General features: G+C 44.1%; 1 protein-coding gene across 2 annotated transcripts in view; it reads left to right on the top strand.

Moving 5' to 3' along the window:
* The window catches only part of XPNPEP3 (X-prolyl aminopeptidase 3), a 211176-nt gene that overhangs the window by 79430 nt on the left and 115715 nt on the right, over window positions 1-16031 (top strand). For both annotated transcript variants that reach the window (XM_053468633.1, XM_053468632.1), the window contains exon 5: window positions 1298-1500. In XM_053468633.1, coding sequence (XP_053324608.1) covers window positions 1298-1500 — 203 coding nt within the window. The remainder of the gene's footprint in view (window positions 1-1297; window positions 1501-16031) is intronic.

Consider the following 16031-nt stretch of genomic DNA (forward strand, 5'->3'; position numbering starts at 1 on the left):
GGTTGTCTGCGTCCATCGCGCAGAGCTTCCCTGGCTGTCAGAGATCAGAGTTCCCCTCATGGGGGAATTCTCTTTGACAGCCGGGGAAGGTCTGCGCGATGGATGCAGACAACCCCCGCTGCTAACCGCACCTCCTGGCTGCAGCGGAAGTTGCCTACGCGAATTGGGTAGACATCTACACGCTGCCCGGACAACACACCGGGAGTCAGAAGCACCGGTAAGTGTTTTTTTGGGGAGGGGTGTTAAATGGGGGGGCATAAGGCATTTTTGTAGGCAGCGTGCTCTATGAAATCCCTTAATGCCACTGTGCCTCCAGAAATGCCTTTTAACCCTCTATACGCCACTCTGCCTCCTGAAATGCCTTATACCTCCCTATGTGCCACTCTGCCCCATAATATGCCTTTTAACCCCCTAAATGCCAGAGTGGCATATAGGGTATAAGGCATTTCTGGAGGCAAAGTGGCACATAGGGGGTCAAAAGGCATATCATGGGGCACAGTGGCATATAGAGGGTTAAAAGGCATATCATGGGACACAGTGGCATTTAGAGGGTTAAAAGGCATATCATGGGGCACAGTGGCATATAGGGGGTTTAAGGCATTTATGGGGCAGAGTAACAAGCCTGGGGGCAGATGTGCATAACTGGGGGGCAGGTTGGAAAATAAAAGGAATTAAAAACAAAATATTTTTCTCAATCATAGCTTTTATTAAAAAAAAATAGTTTACATGAATTAACATTTACTGGTAAAACCTTTTTCCTATAGGGTCGTCTTATATTCAGGCTTTTTCTTTTTTTACTTAATTAATATTCAGATTTTGGGGGGTCGTCTTATAATCGAGCAAATACGGTATATATATATATGTGTGTGTGTGTGTGTGTGTATCAATATGTGTATATAAATATATGTGTGTGTATATAAGTCAACTCACCATTTTTTAGATGTGTGTGTTCAGAATCTTGGCTTTGCGCTTAGAAAACTAGCCATGGTTGTTAAAACAACACTGATTTCTCCATTATAGTCTGATGTTTTACAATCATGGGATCACATAGCAGCATTGAGACACAAAGTATGTGATCACATTTCAAGAAATCCTGCTAACACAATTTAGCAGAATTTAATTGCATAGGAAGACCATTAAAGTCTATCACTAGCATTAGCAGGGCCTGAATAAAATATCATTTGTATGATGGTAATTAAAAAAAATGATTTTCTTTTTGGCTATATTGATATTTAACCTAAGATTTAATCTAGATTGATGTTAGCTAATAATTTTGTCTGTTTTGCTTTTAAACCAGATGAAGGAGTGACACTGTGGTATGACAGTGTTAGACCAGCACACCCAAGCCTGCATGCCAAGTACCTTCAACCACTCATTGAATCCATAAGCCCAACTAAAAAGAAAATAAAACCTACACAAAATCTTGTACAACAACTTCGACTTATAAAAACCCAAGCTGAATTGGAGCTCATGAAGAAAGCAGGAAGTATCTCCTCCTATGTAAGACATTTTAACATAGTAGTGGGCAATTCGAAAATTGTCTTGCTTTTTCTAAACTAGACTTCTGTTTTCTGTAATGGATTTTGTTTGTGTTCTTTTACAAAGAGTTTAGCAGCAACTAAGGTGCAACCACAGCACCAGCACTGTGATCACCAATATAGTTTTCTGTTGACATGTGATCATTGTGATAACCATGATTTGCTGATTGCAGTATTCTGTTTGTTTTATGCTGATGAGAAGAGATTTTTTTTTCTTCTACTTAGTGGTGTAATCTATCTTATTTTATTTTATTATGGGTAAAAAAGAATAAGTTAGAGGCTATGGCAATGGCCGTATTTGTGTGCGGAGTCTGGGGAACTACTTAACCCCTACCGCTCACCCTCAGGTGCGATGTGTTGAGTCAGTCACGCTTTTCCCCCACCCTCCCTCTCCTTATCTTAATTCTCATTACTTGGATATGCCCTCTTTTTGGCGTACCGTCCATCAAGATCACGGCACACCTCAGATCTTGTAGGTAGGTGTTTTGTCAGTCTCACTATTCTCGTTTATCACACTAATGTCCCAATCTATATATTACTATACATTCAATACTAAATGATGACTTGAACACGTGTATATATACAGTGCCTTGTAAAAGTATTCACCCTCTTTAACATTTTTCCTATTTTGTTGCATTACAACCTGGAATTAAAATGGATTTTTATTTGGATTTCATGTAATGGACATTGAAATAGTTTTTGTTAAAAGAAATTAAAAAAAAAATGGAAAAGTGGTGCATATGTATGCATCCTCTTTGCTATGACACCCTAAGTAAGATCTGGTGCAACTAATTACCTTCAGAAGTTAAAGTAACTTACTAAATTAAAGTCTAATTGTGTCCAATCTAAGTTTCACATGATCTGTCACGTCATCTCGGTGTATATATATACACCTCCTCTGAAAGGTCCCAGAGTGTGCAACACCACTGAGCAAGGGGCACAATGAAGACCAAGGTGATGATTATTATTGGAAAAGTTGGAAAAAAATCCTGACTTTGGTAGTGCATCGGAGTGTCAGGAGGAAAACCTCCAGGAGCAAAGGGTGGAGGATATCCCATACGTGCCCGAGCTCTGGGCTGACCTGGATTATTTGGTCACACAAGAATGGGAACTGGAACAGGCTGTTAGGGATATTAATGAGACAAAATAGGCAAAACCAATATTTTATCACACACGCAAAATAATGACGCTATTATTGTAGGACCACATCCACAATATTAATATAAAGAGATACCCTATATTTTATCTGAGATCCTAAATCCTTTAAGATTGCGCCAAAAATTATAATTCAAATTAGATATATATCACCACGATAATCAATCAAATATTATTTATTGTATAAACACAATTTATAAAATATCTATATTAGTCATGCAGTGCATAATATAAAATAGAAAAATTCTTAAAACATGTCAAAATGAATTAAATTCAAAATACAGTATAATATCGATGGATTATCAAATATGCATTATTACTTTGAGTCTAACACATACAAAATGCAACACCTTATATAAATGGCATTTATCAAACCAATTAATTTCCACTCCACTCAGCAACCATAATAATAATAATAATCAGGGTGGTAATAAAAAGATCACGATCTCTCTATATATTAGTTTTACCAATATGACAATTAAAAATAATTTAATAATGTCTAGAGAGTATTTGTGAAGTTTGTAATAGATGCAAATAAAGTCAAACTTCAGTTACAGGTAAAAATACCTTTTACATTATTGTCATTATCACGTGTTATAAGCTGCAGTCTCACAAGCCGTCATATACAATAATGTCATAAACTATTACCCCCCCAAAAAGGGAATTCTATATTGAAGTAGACAAAATTCACCTCTATTCAGAATAATAAAACCATTATATTTACCACCACTTGTTGCTGTGGTCCAACTGGTCCTTGTAGATGTTAATCCAGGTTCAGTGGAAAGAAATTAAGTGTGAAGAAATATAACTTTCTAAAAGTTATGTGTGTTAGAACTCCAAGTAACTCTAAGAGTAAAATATGGGGCCAGGATCTTATGATGTTCAAAAATTTCAATTGTCTGGGAGTAAATTTGGTGAGTGAGTTTCAGTCAGTGTCCTTATCGGTGAGAGTCCAATTTGTATAGGTCAGTCAGAGAGTTCCTAAATTATTAAAAACATAAGCTTTTAAAGACAGGGCTTATTATCATAGCCTCCACCTATTGATTGAAATTCTCCAATCATAATAGTGGGTTTTACCCATTATAATTAGGACTTCTAATCATATTTACACCGTTGTAGTTTCATAATTTACCTCCAAGAGACGCTCTGGTCTAAGAAATAACTTAAGACCATTACATACGTTTGGAATTTATCTTTGGTCTCCCATATCTCTATACGTTACCTCCTAGGTAGTAAATCAGGTTTTGGTAGTCACCCATATCTCAAGACGTTGCCTCCTAGGTAGTAAATACGGTTTTGGTGGTCTTACAATGTATCCCCCATTCCCATTTACATTCCTAAAGATATGCAGTGTGTGGCTTTCTCATGGAAGATAAGGTAATATATTCTGAAGCAGCTATATACATGAATGCTTCTTTGTTCTCAATTATAGAGAGAACAAAGACAGAAAGAAAGAATCATTATATCATAAAATATCTGACAAGGCATATCAAGAGTTGTTTGACCGTGTTCAACAGTATGCCCCAGTGACTGTGGATTTTATGGAGTGGTCATCTAAGGATGTTGACCCAGGAGGGGTGGATGGGACTGCAGTCTCCACCCCAGAGCAATGCGACACCGCAATCGGATCCTTAGATTGTGGATTTAATTGATTTTACATCTGAGGATGTTGGTCCGGGAGGGGATACAATTGGCTTCCCTCCCAGAGAAAGGAAGAAAGTTTTCTGGGTGTAGTGGATGGGACTGTGGTCTCCATTAGCACCCACTCATCAGAAGAGCTGCCATCAGGGCAGTGTGCCGCTGGCCTCTGCCTGCTGCCTTCCCTGTTCCCTGAGCCTGGCCACAGCAACATAGTAAGGTCCAACCAGGCAGCCCCAGAGACTGTGGTAGTGGATGGGACTGCGTCTCTACACCTGGGTCCCTGGAATGTTGGGCAGTTGGCCCTGATATCCACTCCCCAGCAGAAGCGCTGGCATCAGGGCAGAGTGCAGCTGGTCTCTGCCCACCGATTCCCCTTGTTCCGGAGTCTGACCGCGGTACCCACTCAGACCATCCCAGCCGAGATACTGGCAACAGGAGAGAGGCAGGACGACCCCTCTCTATCAGCACTGGAGGTCCCCACAAACCCCATAGAAGATCTTCCTCCAGGTCAGAGCGCAGCTGGCCTCTGCCCTCCCTCACCAGATGTCCCTCCACCAGAGTACTGTACAAAAGCTGGCTCAGATCCTCAACCCTGGATTGAAGGGGCCCTTACCACCCTGTCATCACCCCAGTGGCTGAGAAATTTCCAGAAAGAAGGTGCAGTTGGCCATTCTCTTAAGCGGCAGTTATATTTTTCTGGAGAGGCAGATGAGTACTGCTCTTTCAGGGGCAGATTGTTTGAGGCACCAGTTTTGGGAGGGCATTGATGGGCCAAATGAACTGACTGACTACAGAGTCAACCCATTTGGGGTCTCCTCCTGGTTCGATCCCATTCGGAAGAGGGAGAAATGGGGCCACTATCACTGGGGCCACTGGAGAGGCCTGAGAGCCAGCCTCCTCCCTACCGACTATGGGCCCTGACTTTGTAAAGACCAGGGAGTGACAGCCAGTGACAGCCATTGTTTCAGTTTAAACAAACGATTTTAATCAATTTGAAACCCAGTCTAAAAAAAATTAACTTTTTAGGGCTATGATGGAGATCTTTTAACTAAAGCTTGGGAAGAAGCAGCCAAAAGAGACAGACAAAGTTTAATACACAGTAATATTAAAACCCACACACAGGATTTTAACAAACAGATTCCTTTTATATGTAATTTTAGTTTTAATAGTCACCATGTCAAAAATATTTTTAAAAGACACTGGTCTATTTTACAGAAGGATCCAGATTTAAATAGGATCCTGTCTAGTGAATCCTAAATTGTGTATAGGAGTGCACCTAATTTAAAGAAGCACCTTACTAGCAGTTACATTAAAAAGGATCCCAAGAAGCACTTTCTTAATGACTCAGTAGGCTTTTTTTGTTGCGGTATCTGTTTGGCTTGCACATCCGCGGGAAGTGGGAAACGTCACATTTCAACGTATAAGACGGAAAACACCAATACCACTTTTAAAATACACAACTTAGTGACACGTCATCTGGTGACTGCTGCCAAGGCGTTGATCCCCCTACATTGGGGCAATCCGGAGCCCCCGACCCTGGACGAATGGGTCCAACGGGTGGAACGTACACGCATACTTGAAGAGCTGATGCACTCAGCTACTGATAGAATTGAGCGGCACTTGTCGAGCTGGTTTTATTGCAGTGAGTCCCTTTCTACTTCACGGTCCCGGCGTTCTGACAGTAACTGATGAGCAGCTGGAGTGGAGTGGCAGGGGTCCCCCCCCCCCTTTTCTTATTATTAGGTTATTTTTTTTATTTTTTTCTCTTTTTCTTCTACCCTCCCCCCTTCCCTACCCTCTCTCCCCTCCCCTGGCCCTTCCTTTATGTGTTTCCCTCCCTACGTACTACCTCGGTCTTCGGTCTTCTTTGCTCCCGGCTTTCCCCTCTAGGCCCTTAGTACCATGCTCCTGACATAGGTGGTCCCCTATACTATGCATATGTATTGTTCATTGTTACTACAGCCTTGTGGGTTACTACTGCTTATTGCCACTTATACTGAGGGACGTATTGTTTACTTGGACTTGATGTGTACTGTTCTACCCCCCCTCCCCGTTTTTTCTTTTCTGTATCCCATTTCCCACTTGAAGAAAAAAAAAATCTCAATAAATATTGATTTACCCTAAAATACACAACTTAATTACATGTTATTCAAGGAATGCCATATACCTTATAAAATGTCCATATAATAAGTGTTATATAGGTAGAACCACTCGTCCATTGCATACCCGTATAGAGGAACACATTAGGAACATCAGAAACGGCTATGACAAGCATAGTCTCTCCCTTCAGATACACTCCAGTAACCCACAGGGTTTACAATTTTGGGGTATAGAATCTGTTATTAGAGATTGGAGGGGAGAGGATTTGATTAAGAAACTAGGAGCTACGGAAATGAGGTGGATTTATAAATTACGCACTTTAACACCTCTAGGACACAATGCTGATTTTGAGTTGTGCCATTTTTTTATAACCTAACTCTAGGTTGTATTCGACTATTTAACGGTTTTTATATAGAGCCTATTTATTGCACGTTATAATTATTATTATCATTGATTTATGTAAATTAAGTGTTATGATTTTTAATGTATATTTTAATTTATTTATAGTATCATTGTATTAACCCAAGTACTGAATTTATACTAGGAAGTTTTACAACCCATTTTGTACCATTTTCATGACCTAGGTTTTTAACATGTTGCCCCCCCCCCCCCCACACACACACATATGTTCCCCGTGAGCTCAGCACACTGCCTTTAGTGCAGATTACTCGTGGGGATGTGAATTTGCTTCTTTCACAGACTGACTGTATTTTCAATCGCGGGATGCATGCAGGTATGCGTGAAAACCGCAAACTTGCAGATCAACGGACTTTTGGTCCACTCAGGTTGCCATACGTATACGGAACCAGGAAGTGGAAGGAAATTGTTTGCACAGTTTAAACCCTTCAATCCCAGGGGATTTTTGGTACCTCAAGTCCCAGAGCAATTTTGCCATTTTTGTGCTATGTCGGTTCAGTGATTATTCTCCTTTCCTGTGAATAGTGTACCCATCTAAACTATATATTATTTTTTCAAGGAGAGATAGAGCTTTCTTTTGATACCATAGTTGGATGACTAGCTGAAAATTTATAATGAGAAATTTAGTAAAAACTAGAGAAAATAAGAAAAAAAACACCTAATTGTTTTAAGATTTTCCCTCTGAATCCTAACAAAATTAGGTGAAGTGATGGAAAATCCCCTCCAATTTTATCAATTCAGGTGTCCTGATTTCAGAAATACCTAATTTCTATAGATTTTCCATACTTTCCCAGCACCAGGGAACATATAAGATGTACATTTTTTTGTAGAATTTTTATGCTTATGGTTTAACGGGTTTGGGGGTTGTGAACGGGGGCAGGAGGGTTACACTGGGTAGATGTTATGCTAGGGCAATGGGATGTAAGTTTTTTTTAATTTTTTTTTATTATGTTTTATATATTTGTTTTTCTTTAAAAAAAAAAAATGGTTAGAGGTCCTCTTATATTATTTTAATGATTTGTAATATTTTTTTTCAATGAATAACTTTTTTTTTCTCCTTCTATGTTTCAGGATAGGAGGGGGGTGAGAGACATGGTTTCTCACTACCCTCCCCACGATCCCCCTGCACCGATCACACTGTGATCTCTATGCAGGTCCTCACAGACGTGCATAGAAGAGATCGCAGCGTCTGTGCCTCCAGGGGATATCCTGTCCTCTGATGAACTTCAGGGTTACGTCAGCAGTGACGTAACCCGGAAGGGAATGCCCGATCGCGCTTTCATGCCGGAAGCTGTTACATCAGATCAGACTGCAGAAAGCCAGCGAAGCCGGCTTCTGCTGTCAGGGGGGAGTCCAGGCTGTCAAACGATGTGTCCCTGATGCTGCAAGAAGGGCTGAATGTACCGGTACGTCCATAGGGGATTCTCGGGATGCATTTTTTGGACGTACCGGGGATTGAAGGGGTTAAAAGACTGGAGCAGCAAGACAGCAGGACCAATTTGAGAAAGCCCCAAGGCGAAATGCGTTATTGGAGGATCACAGGGGGGCACTATTTTTCACTTGAGTATTGCATTTGGATGATGTGTTTTTATTTGTTATATTGTATTTAAAATAAATACTGCAGTTTGCATATTTTGCACATTTGGCATTACTGGCACCATACTGCATCCTCTGCACATATTGCTCAGTTTTGCACAGTATCATTTAAAGACTCATCCCCTACTGGATCCATTATTTTTTCCTGCTGCTATCTATACTTACGCTGGTGTTAAAGGTGTAGTGCTGTCCTCAGCACAGCGTAATCCACACCAGAGCGGGGGCTCTGGATTAGATTTTAACCAACAGATGGGTGTGTGATCCCAAATCACACATAGCAATTTCAATTTGAGCCAGTCACATTGGCTCCACTCAAGTGAGTGTTCTAGCCCATTACTTTCATTGCATTACCGTATTTGCTTATTTGCTCGATTATAAGACGAGGTTTTTTTCAGAGCAAATGCTCTGAAAAATACCCCTCGTCTTCTAATCGGGGTCGTCTTCTAATCAGACCTCAAATAGAGGTCTGATTAGGAGACTAAGATCCAGATCCCCCGCACCGCTGCAGGAGACCTGGATCCTCCTGTCTCACCCCCCCCCCCCAGCATACACACACTTACCAGTGCTTCCTGCTGTATTGCCGGGGCAGCGGGTTGACGTCTACGCGTAGACAACGTCCGCTGCAGCCGGAAGGAGGTGTGGCTAGCAGCGTGCGGCACCGGTGTGGGGAACTCTGATCTCTGACAGCCGGGGAAAGTATACGCGACGGACACACACAAACCCCCGCTGCCAACTCCACCTCCTTACGGCTGCAGCGGAAGGCGACGTCAACCCGCTGCCCCGGCTGGAAGCACCGGTAAGAGAAGGGAGAGAGGGGTGAGAGAGGGGGAAGGGGGGGGAGAGAGAGTGTGTGTGTGTGTTAGTTAAATGGGGGTATAGGGCATTTCTTGAGTGGCGTTAAGGGGGCATTTAATAGAGCACTCTGCCTCCTGAAATGCCTTATACCTCCCTATATGCCACTCTGCCCCATAATATGCCTTTTAACCCCCTAAATGCCAGAGTGGCATATAGGGGTATAAGGCATTTCTGGAGGCAGAGTGCTCTATACAATGCCTTTTAACAATGCCTTAATGCCACTCTGCCTCCTGAAATGCCTTATACCTCCCTATATGCCACTCTGCCCCATAATATGCATTTTAACCCCCTAAATGCCACAATGGGATATAGGGGTATAAGGCATTTCTGGAGGCAGAGTGGCACATAGGGGGTCAAAAGGCATACCAAGGGGCACAGTGGCATATAGAGGGTTAAAAAGGCATATCATGGGCCACAGTGCCATATTGGAGTGGCAAGCCTGGGGGCAGATGTGCGTAACTGGGGGACAGGTTGGAAAATACAAGAAATAAAAACAAAAAAAATATTTTTCTCAATCATAGCTTTTATTAAAAAAAATAGTTTACATGAATTAACATTTACTGGTAAAACTTTTTTCCTTTGGGGTCGTCTTATATTCAGGCTTTTTCTTTTTTTCCTAAGTTAATGTTCAGATTTTGGGGGTCGTCTTATAATCGAGCAAATACGGTAATTTAGGGCTGAAACAACTATTTTCATTATCGATTAGTCGAATCGATTTTTATCGATTATAAAAAGAGGTTTTTTCAGAGCAAATGCTCTGAAAAACTCCTCTCCTTATATAATCCGACCTCAAACAGAGATCGGATTATAACACTAGAATCCAGATCCCCCGCAACGCTGCAGTGGACCTGGATTCCCCTCACTGTCAGCCTGTCTCTCACTTCCGTCTCTCTCCCCCCTCCCATACACCCTCCCCCCTCCCATACACCACTCTGCCTCTCTCCCGACTCCCCGGTACTTTGTGAACCTCCATTGCTGACAGGCGCATTCGCTGCAGCTTCATAGAAGATTCAGCGTAAGTGAAGGTGAGTAACGGAGGCTGTCTGTGCACATCGTGCAGACCCCCACCGGCTGACAGAGAATCGAGGTCTCCTGCAGAGGATCATCCTCTCTGTCAGCTGGTGGGGGTCTGCATCGCACAGACAGCCTCCGTTACTGCCCTTCACTTACGCTGAGGCTTCTATGAAGCTGCAGTGAAAGTGCCTGTCGGCAACGGAGGTTCACAAAATACCAGCGAGTCGGGAGAGAGGCAGAGTGGTGTATGGGAGGGGGAGGAGTCAGAGGTGTATGGGAGCCACCTCCCATACGCCACTCTGCCTCTCTACCCGGTTCCCTGGTGTCTTGTGAACCTGCGTTGTTGACAGGAGGCAGAGTGGTGTATGGGAGGGGGAGGAGGCAGAGTGGTGTATGGGAGGGGGGGGGCAAAGTGGTGTATGGGAGGGGGGAGGAGGCAGAGTGGTGTATGGGAGGGGGGAGGAGGCAGAGTGGTGTATGGGAGGGGGAGGAGCCAGAGTGGTGTATGGGAGGGGGAGGAGCCATTGTGGTGTATGGGAGGGGGAGGAGGCAAAGTGGTGTATGGGAGGGGGAGAAGCCAGAGTGGTGTATGGGAGGGGGGAGGAGGCAGAGTGGTGTATGGGAGGGGGAGAAGCCAGAGTGGTGTATGGGAGGGGGAGAAGCCAGAGTGGTGTATGGGAGGGGGGAGGAGGCAAAGTGGTGTATGGGAGGGGGAGGAGCCAGACTGGTGTATGGGAGGGGGCAAAGTGTATGGGGGTATAATGAATTTCAGGGTAGCAGAGTGGTGTATGGGGGTGTAATGAATTTCAGGGAGGCAGAATGGCATATCTGGGGGAGTTAGAGTGGTGTATAGGGGGAGGTAGAGTGGTGTATGGGGGTATAATGAATTTCAGAGTGGCATATCTGGGGGAGGAAGAGTGGTGAATCAGGGAGTATAATGAATTTCAGGGTGGTGCAGGGCATTTATGGGGGGTGGAGTGGCATATCAGGGTGCACAGTGGCATATAGGGAGGTATAAGGCATAAATGAGGGCGAGTGGCATATTGGAAGTTATAAGGCATATAGGGGGTATAAGGCATATCGGGGGCACAGTGGCATATCAGGGGGCACAGTGGAATCTCTGGCATATAGGAGGTATAAGACATATCTGGGGGCAGAGTGGCAAGCTGGAGGTCAGATGTGCATAACTGGGGGCAGTTTTGTAAATAAAAGAAAATATAAACAAGGCTTTTTTCTCATAGTTTTTATTAAATATGAAAAATAGGTAACATATGAATTAATATTTACTAATAACTTTGTATTAAAACCTAGTTTGAGAAACACTGTGTTTGGGTTTTTGTAGCTTTTATTATTATGTCAGTAAAATAAGAAGGTGAATAGAGAAAGAGAGGCCATTACAATAAAGAGATGAAAGTGTAAATTGTACGTTTTTTTATTACATTATTTTAAATTTCAAAAAATTGCATTTTTTTTATCCGATTAATCGATTAATCTAAAAAAATAATCGGCCAACTAATGGATTATTAAAATAATCGTTAGTTGCAGCCCTACATTAATTTGTGTTGCACTATTATTTATTTTATCTTTTATGTACATCCCGGATTCTGATCGCCTTTAACCCCAAAGTGGTAAGCTATATCTCCTTATTTGCTTATTCGCTCCACTCACTGTGGTGGGTTACACCACCTCTATTCTCTTTTGCATTATTGTTTTTGTGTGGGACAGCAGGATTCCCACAGAGTGTTTGTAGCGATTTGTACACATCTTAGACCCTGCCTTTTTACTCTGTTTATACCCTACACTGAGTCTCGTGCTCCCTTAGCCTGGGACAACACACTCTTTCCCCAGTTTCCCTGTCAGTGGAGGTAGTTGATCTGACTATCCAGCTCCGTGACAATTTGTAAGCCGAACCATTTCAATTTGAAGTCTCTGGTTTCTTTTCTGGCATACATCATATCCACATCTGGGTTTGAAATAGACCCTATGAAGCTGTTTGCCGTTGAGGAATGGCATCAACCTCAGGCACTCAAATCCTTCCAAAGATTCTTCATCTTCAATCATCACTACCGCAAATTAAGAACTTTTTTGAGACCCTGACCCTGCTCACTAGCATGAAGAAGGTGCCGATTGTAAAGATTGGTCTCAGAAAGTGGTTCAGGCCTTCCTTCTGCTCAAACGTTGACACACCCATTCCTGATTTAAGTGGATTCCCTTCGAGATTGGGGTGGGAGCAGTACTTTCCCAACAAAGTCCGTGGCAAACTAAATCCATGTGTGTTTACTTTTGTTGCGGTGATTGACTGTTTTATGCAAAATTATGCAAACATTGAATAATGAACCACAATTCTGACAAACATCTCTTACAGTACAACAATACATTTCTTTGATTCCAGAATACAGTTAAATTATGTAAAGATGAATACCAAGAGACGTTATGATATTTAATTATATACTTTATTAATACCTCTGGTGGTAAAAACAATATATCAAAAAGGATATTACAACAAAATTACAGGTAAAGAATTACCGTATTTGCTCATATATAAGCCGAGGTTTAAAAAAAAAAAAAGACGAGGTTTGGAAAAATACCCCTCGTCTTATAATCAGACCTCAAATAGAGGTATGGCTACATGACTAAGATCCAGATCCCCGGCAATGCTGCAGTGGACCTGGATCCTCCTCCTCCCTTGCAGCAGGTAGACGGCTGTGCGATGCGTGCAGACAACCTCTGTTGCTGCCCGGCGCTTCTATGATGGAGCCCTATCGTGACATGACCTTCCGGTGCTCCGTCATAGAAGCCCCAGCAAAAGTTCCGGGTAGCTGTGGAGGCTGGACGTTCACCAGCTGCCAGGGAGTAGGATCACCCCTAGTGCTGCAGGGGACCTGGATACTCCTCCCTGGCAGATGGCGAACATCTGCTGGGGCTTTAATGACTGAGCGCTGATGTCACATGACCTTCCGATGCTCAGTCATAGAAGCCCCGGCGGAACTGCCAAGTAGCAGCGGAGGTTGACCACGTGCCTCGCTTGGACGTTCACCGGCTGCCCCCACTAGTCACCAGGAACTCTGAAGCATGTGGGACAAGTTTGGGGATGCATTGGTAAGTCTGGGGGGGGCAGAGTGACATATAGGTGTATATGGCATATCAGGGGGGGCAGAGTGGCATATAGGGGGTATAAGGCATATATGGGGGGGCAGATGTGCATAACTGCAGGTTGGCAAATAAAAGGAAATAAAAACAAGAAATGCATTTCTCCTTGCCATTCCAGGTGGCACATGTGAAGAAGGCTCAGCCTACCAGGTAGGGCAGGAAACTCTATAAAAGAGACTGGGGAGATCCTTCCTCCCCAGTGTTGTTTCCTGCCCTACTCAGGTAGGAGACTGTAGCTTCGCTCCTTACCTTTTTTATTTTCTTGGTGCCCCGGGGGGTTTCCGTTTTCATGTTTCCCAGCAGAGGTCCTGTAGCGGATCCAGGGAACTGTTGCTGCCGCGGTTGCAGCAGTACCGCGATGTACGCGGTTTTGTTTCATACAAGGCTATTCCTCGTTCGGCGCTGCCCACAGCCCAGGTGGCTCCCTGGGATAAGCCAATAGGCACCGGGCACCTTCTGCCGCTCAGGAGGAGTGGAGCACTGCAGGACAGCAGTTGTACCTGTAGATTCTGTTGCTCGCGCCACTCTGTCAGCGCTTCCGGGTTTTTCACATCGCGCGTCACTTCCAGCGCACGGATCAGGTCACGGAAGGTTAATTGAAGCAAGGGCCTTCCAGAAATGGCGTACTTCTAGTCCTGTACACTGTCAGATATTTTATGATAGAAAATATGTATTCCATATATTCTGTACTTTATATGAACACAAAATGGAGTCAGAGCCATTTTATTTTACTTAATCATGTAGTTATTATTTCTTTTTGTCCTTGTTCCCTCTATAATTGAGAACAAAGGAGTATTCATGTATAATGATGTTTCAGCGTATATATGATACAATTAATGTTATCTTCCATGAGAAAGTTAAGGAGTAGACACTGCATATCCTTAGGAATGTAAATTGGAATGGGGGATACATGGTAAGGCTACCAAGACCTGAGTTATTATCTAGGAAGTAACATCTGGCGATTAGGGTGACCAAGGATAAATTCCAAACACATATGTAATGGTTTTAAGTTAATTCTTAGACCAGAGCGTCTCTCACAGGTAAATTAAGAAATTACAACGGTGTAAATATGAGTAGAAATCCTAATTATAATGGGTAAAACCCACCGTTATGCTTGGAGAATTCCAATCAAGAGGTGGAGGCTTTGATAATAAGCCCTGTCTTTAAAAGCTTGTGTCTTGAATAAAAAAAAAACCTCAAACTCATCTTAAAAAGATCGCACCCTGAGGGGCGTGGCCGGCCGAGCTCCAAGATGGACGTGCAGTGAACCTGCTCCTCCATGACGCCCTACAATTAGCACTGATAACGGCTACCTACCTCGATTTTCTGCACCGCCTCCGTTCGCAGAGACACCCGGCATGACTGGGGGCTCTCGTAAGCTGCCGAAGAGGAAGACAGTACCAGCCATCTTCCAAAAGAAGACACCTGCGGCCGAAGTTCCCGCGCTTCCCATGATGGCGGCGTCGGGCCCAGCCGACGATGAAGCCTCGGTTTCCTGCACTAAAAGGGACGTGGAGGAACTTAAAGATTTGGTCTTGTCGGTCAAGAAAGACCTGATGGATCACATCCACGCTGAATTACGCCAATTGACGCGCGATATCACGGATATTGGCTCCCGCACAGACGTACTCGAGCGCACCCATACTGACCTCAGACGCGGGCAACACTTGCTGGAAACTGAGGTGGCTGCCCTACGCCATGAAATCGACACACTACAGGATGCCCAAGAAGACCTGGAGAATAGGTCCCGTAGGGCCAATTTTCGTATTCGGGGTGTCCCGGAGACGTACCAAGACGTCGATGAGGTGTTGCATCGCATTCTCCAATAGCTCCTGCCTGATGTTCCGCTGTCGGACGTTGCCGTGGATAGGATCCACAGGGCATTGAGGCCTAAACCCAAGACGGCTGACAACCCCAGGGACATTATTGTCAAGCTGCGTGACTACGCGCTCAAGGAGGACATCATGCGGGCGGCTAGGTCTGTGCAATTGCGCCTAGATAATTTTGAGCTTCAACTTTACGCGGACCTATCGCCCAGAACGCTCCAAAGGCGCAAAGCTCTCCACCCTGTCACGGCTCACCTACGCTCTCACGGTGTGCCCTATAGATGGAGGTTCCCTTTCGCGCTCCAGGTCATCAAGGAGGGTACCAGCTACATCCTCAAGGCCCCCTCGGAGGCTGTGGAGTTCCTTCACTCTTTGGGCCTTCCCCCGTTAACATCCAGCCGAAAACGTAGCCGTCAAGACCGTTGGCCCATCGCGACTGCCGACTGGATGGATGTCCCGAGCTCCTCGCGCACAGTCCCGTAGGCTAGGTTCTCCCTTCGGATCGGAGGCTACGGATTGCTCCGGTTTTCTTACAAACCTGCTCACCCCGGGTTCGGCCACCCTGATCATCTGGATGAAGTAAGCTGCATTCCTGCCACCGCATAGCCCCTCGACAGCCCTCGGTGTGGACACCTTCTCCTGCCGGCTCGTCGTTCCAGCACTTCGTCCATCCCCAGCCGCCCCGCAGTGTTTTGGGACTCTCCGCACATATGGTATCCTTTGCGGTATGGGGGGTCAT

Source organism: Spea bombifrons, chromosome 6, assembly GCF_027358695.1.
Source record: "Spea bombifrons isolate aSpeBom1 chromosome 6, aSpeBom1.2.pri, whole genome shotgun sequence".
NCBI classification, from domain to species: Eukaryota; Metazoa; Chordata; class Amphibia; order Anura; family Pelobatidae; genus Spea; species Spea bombifrons.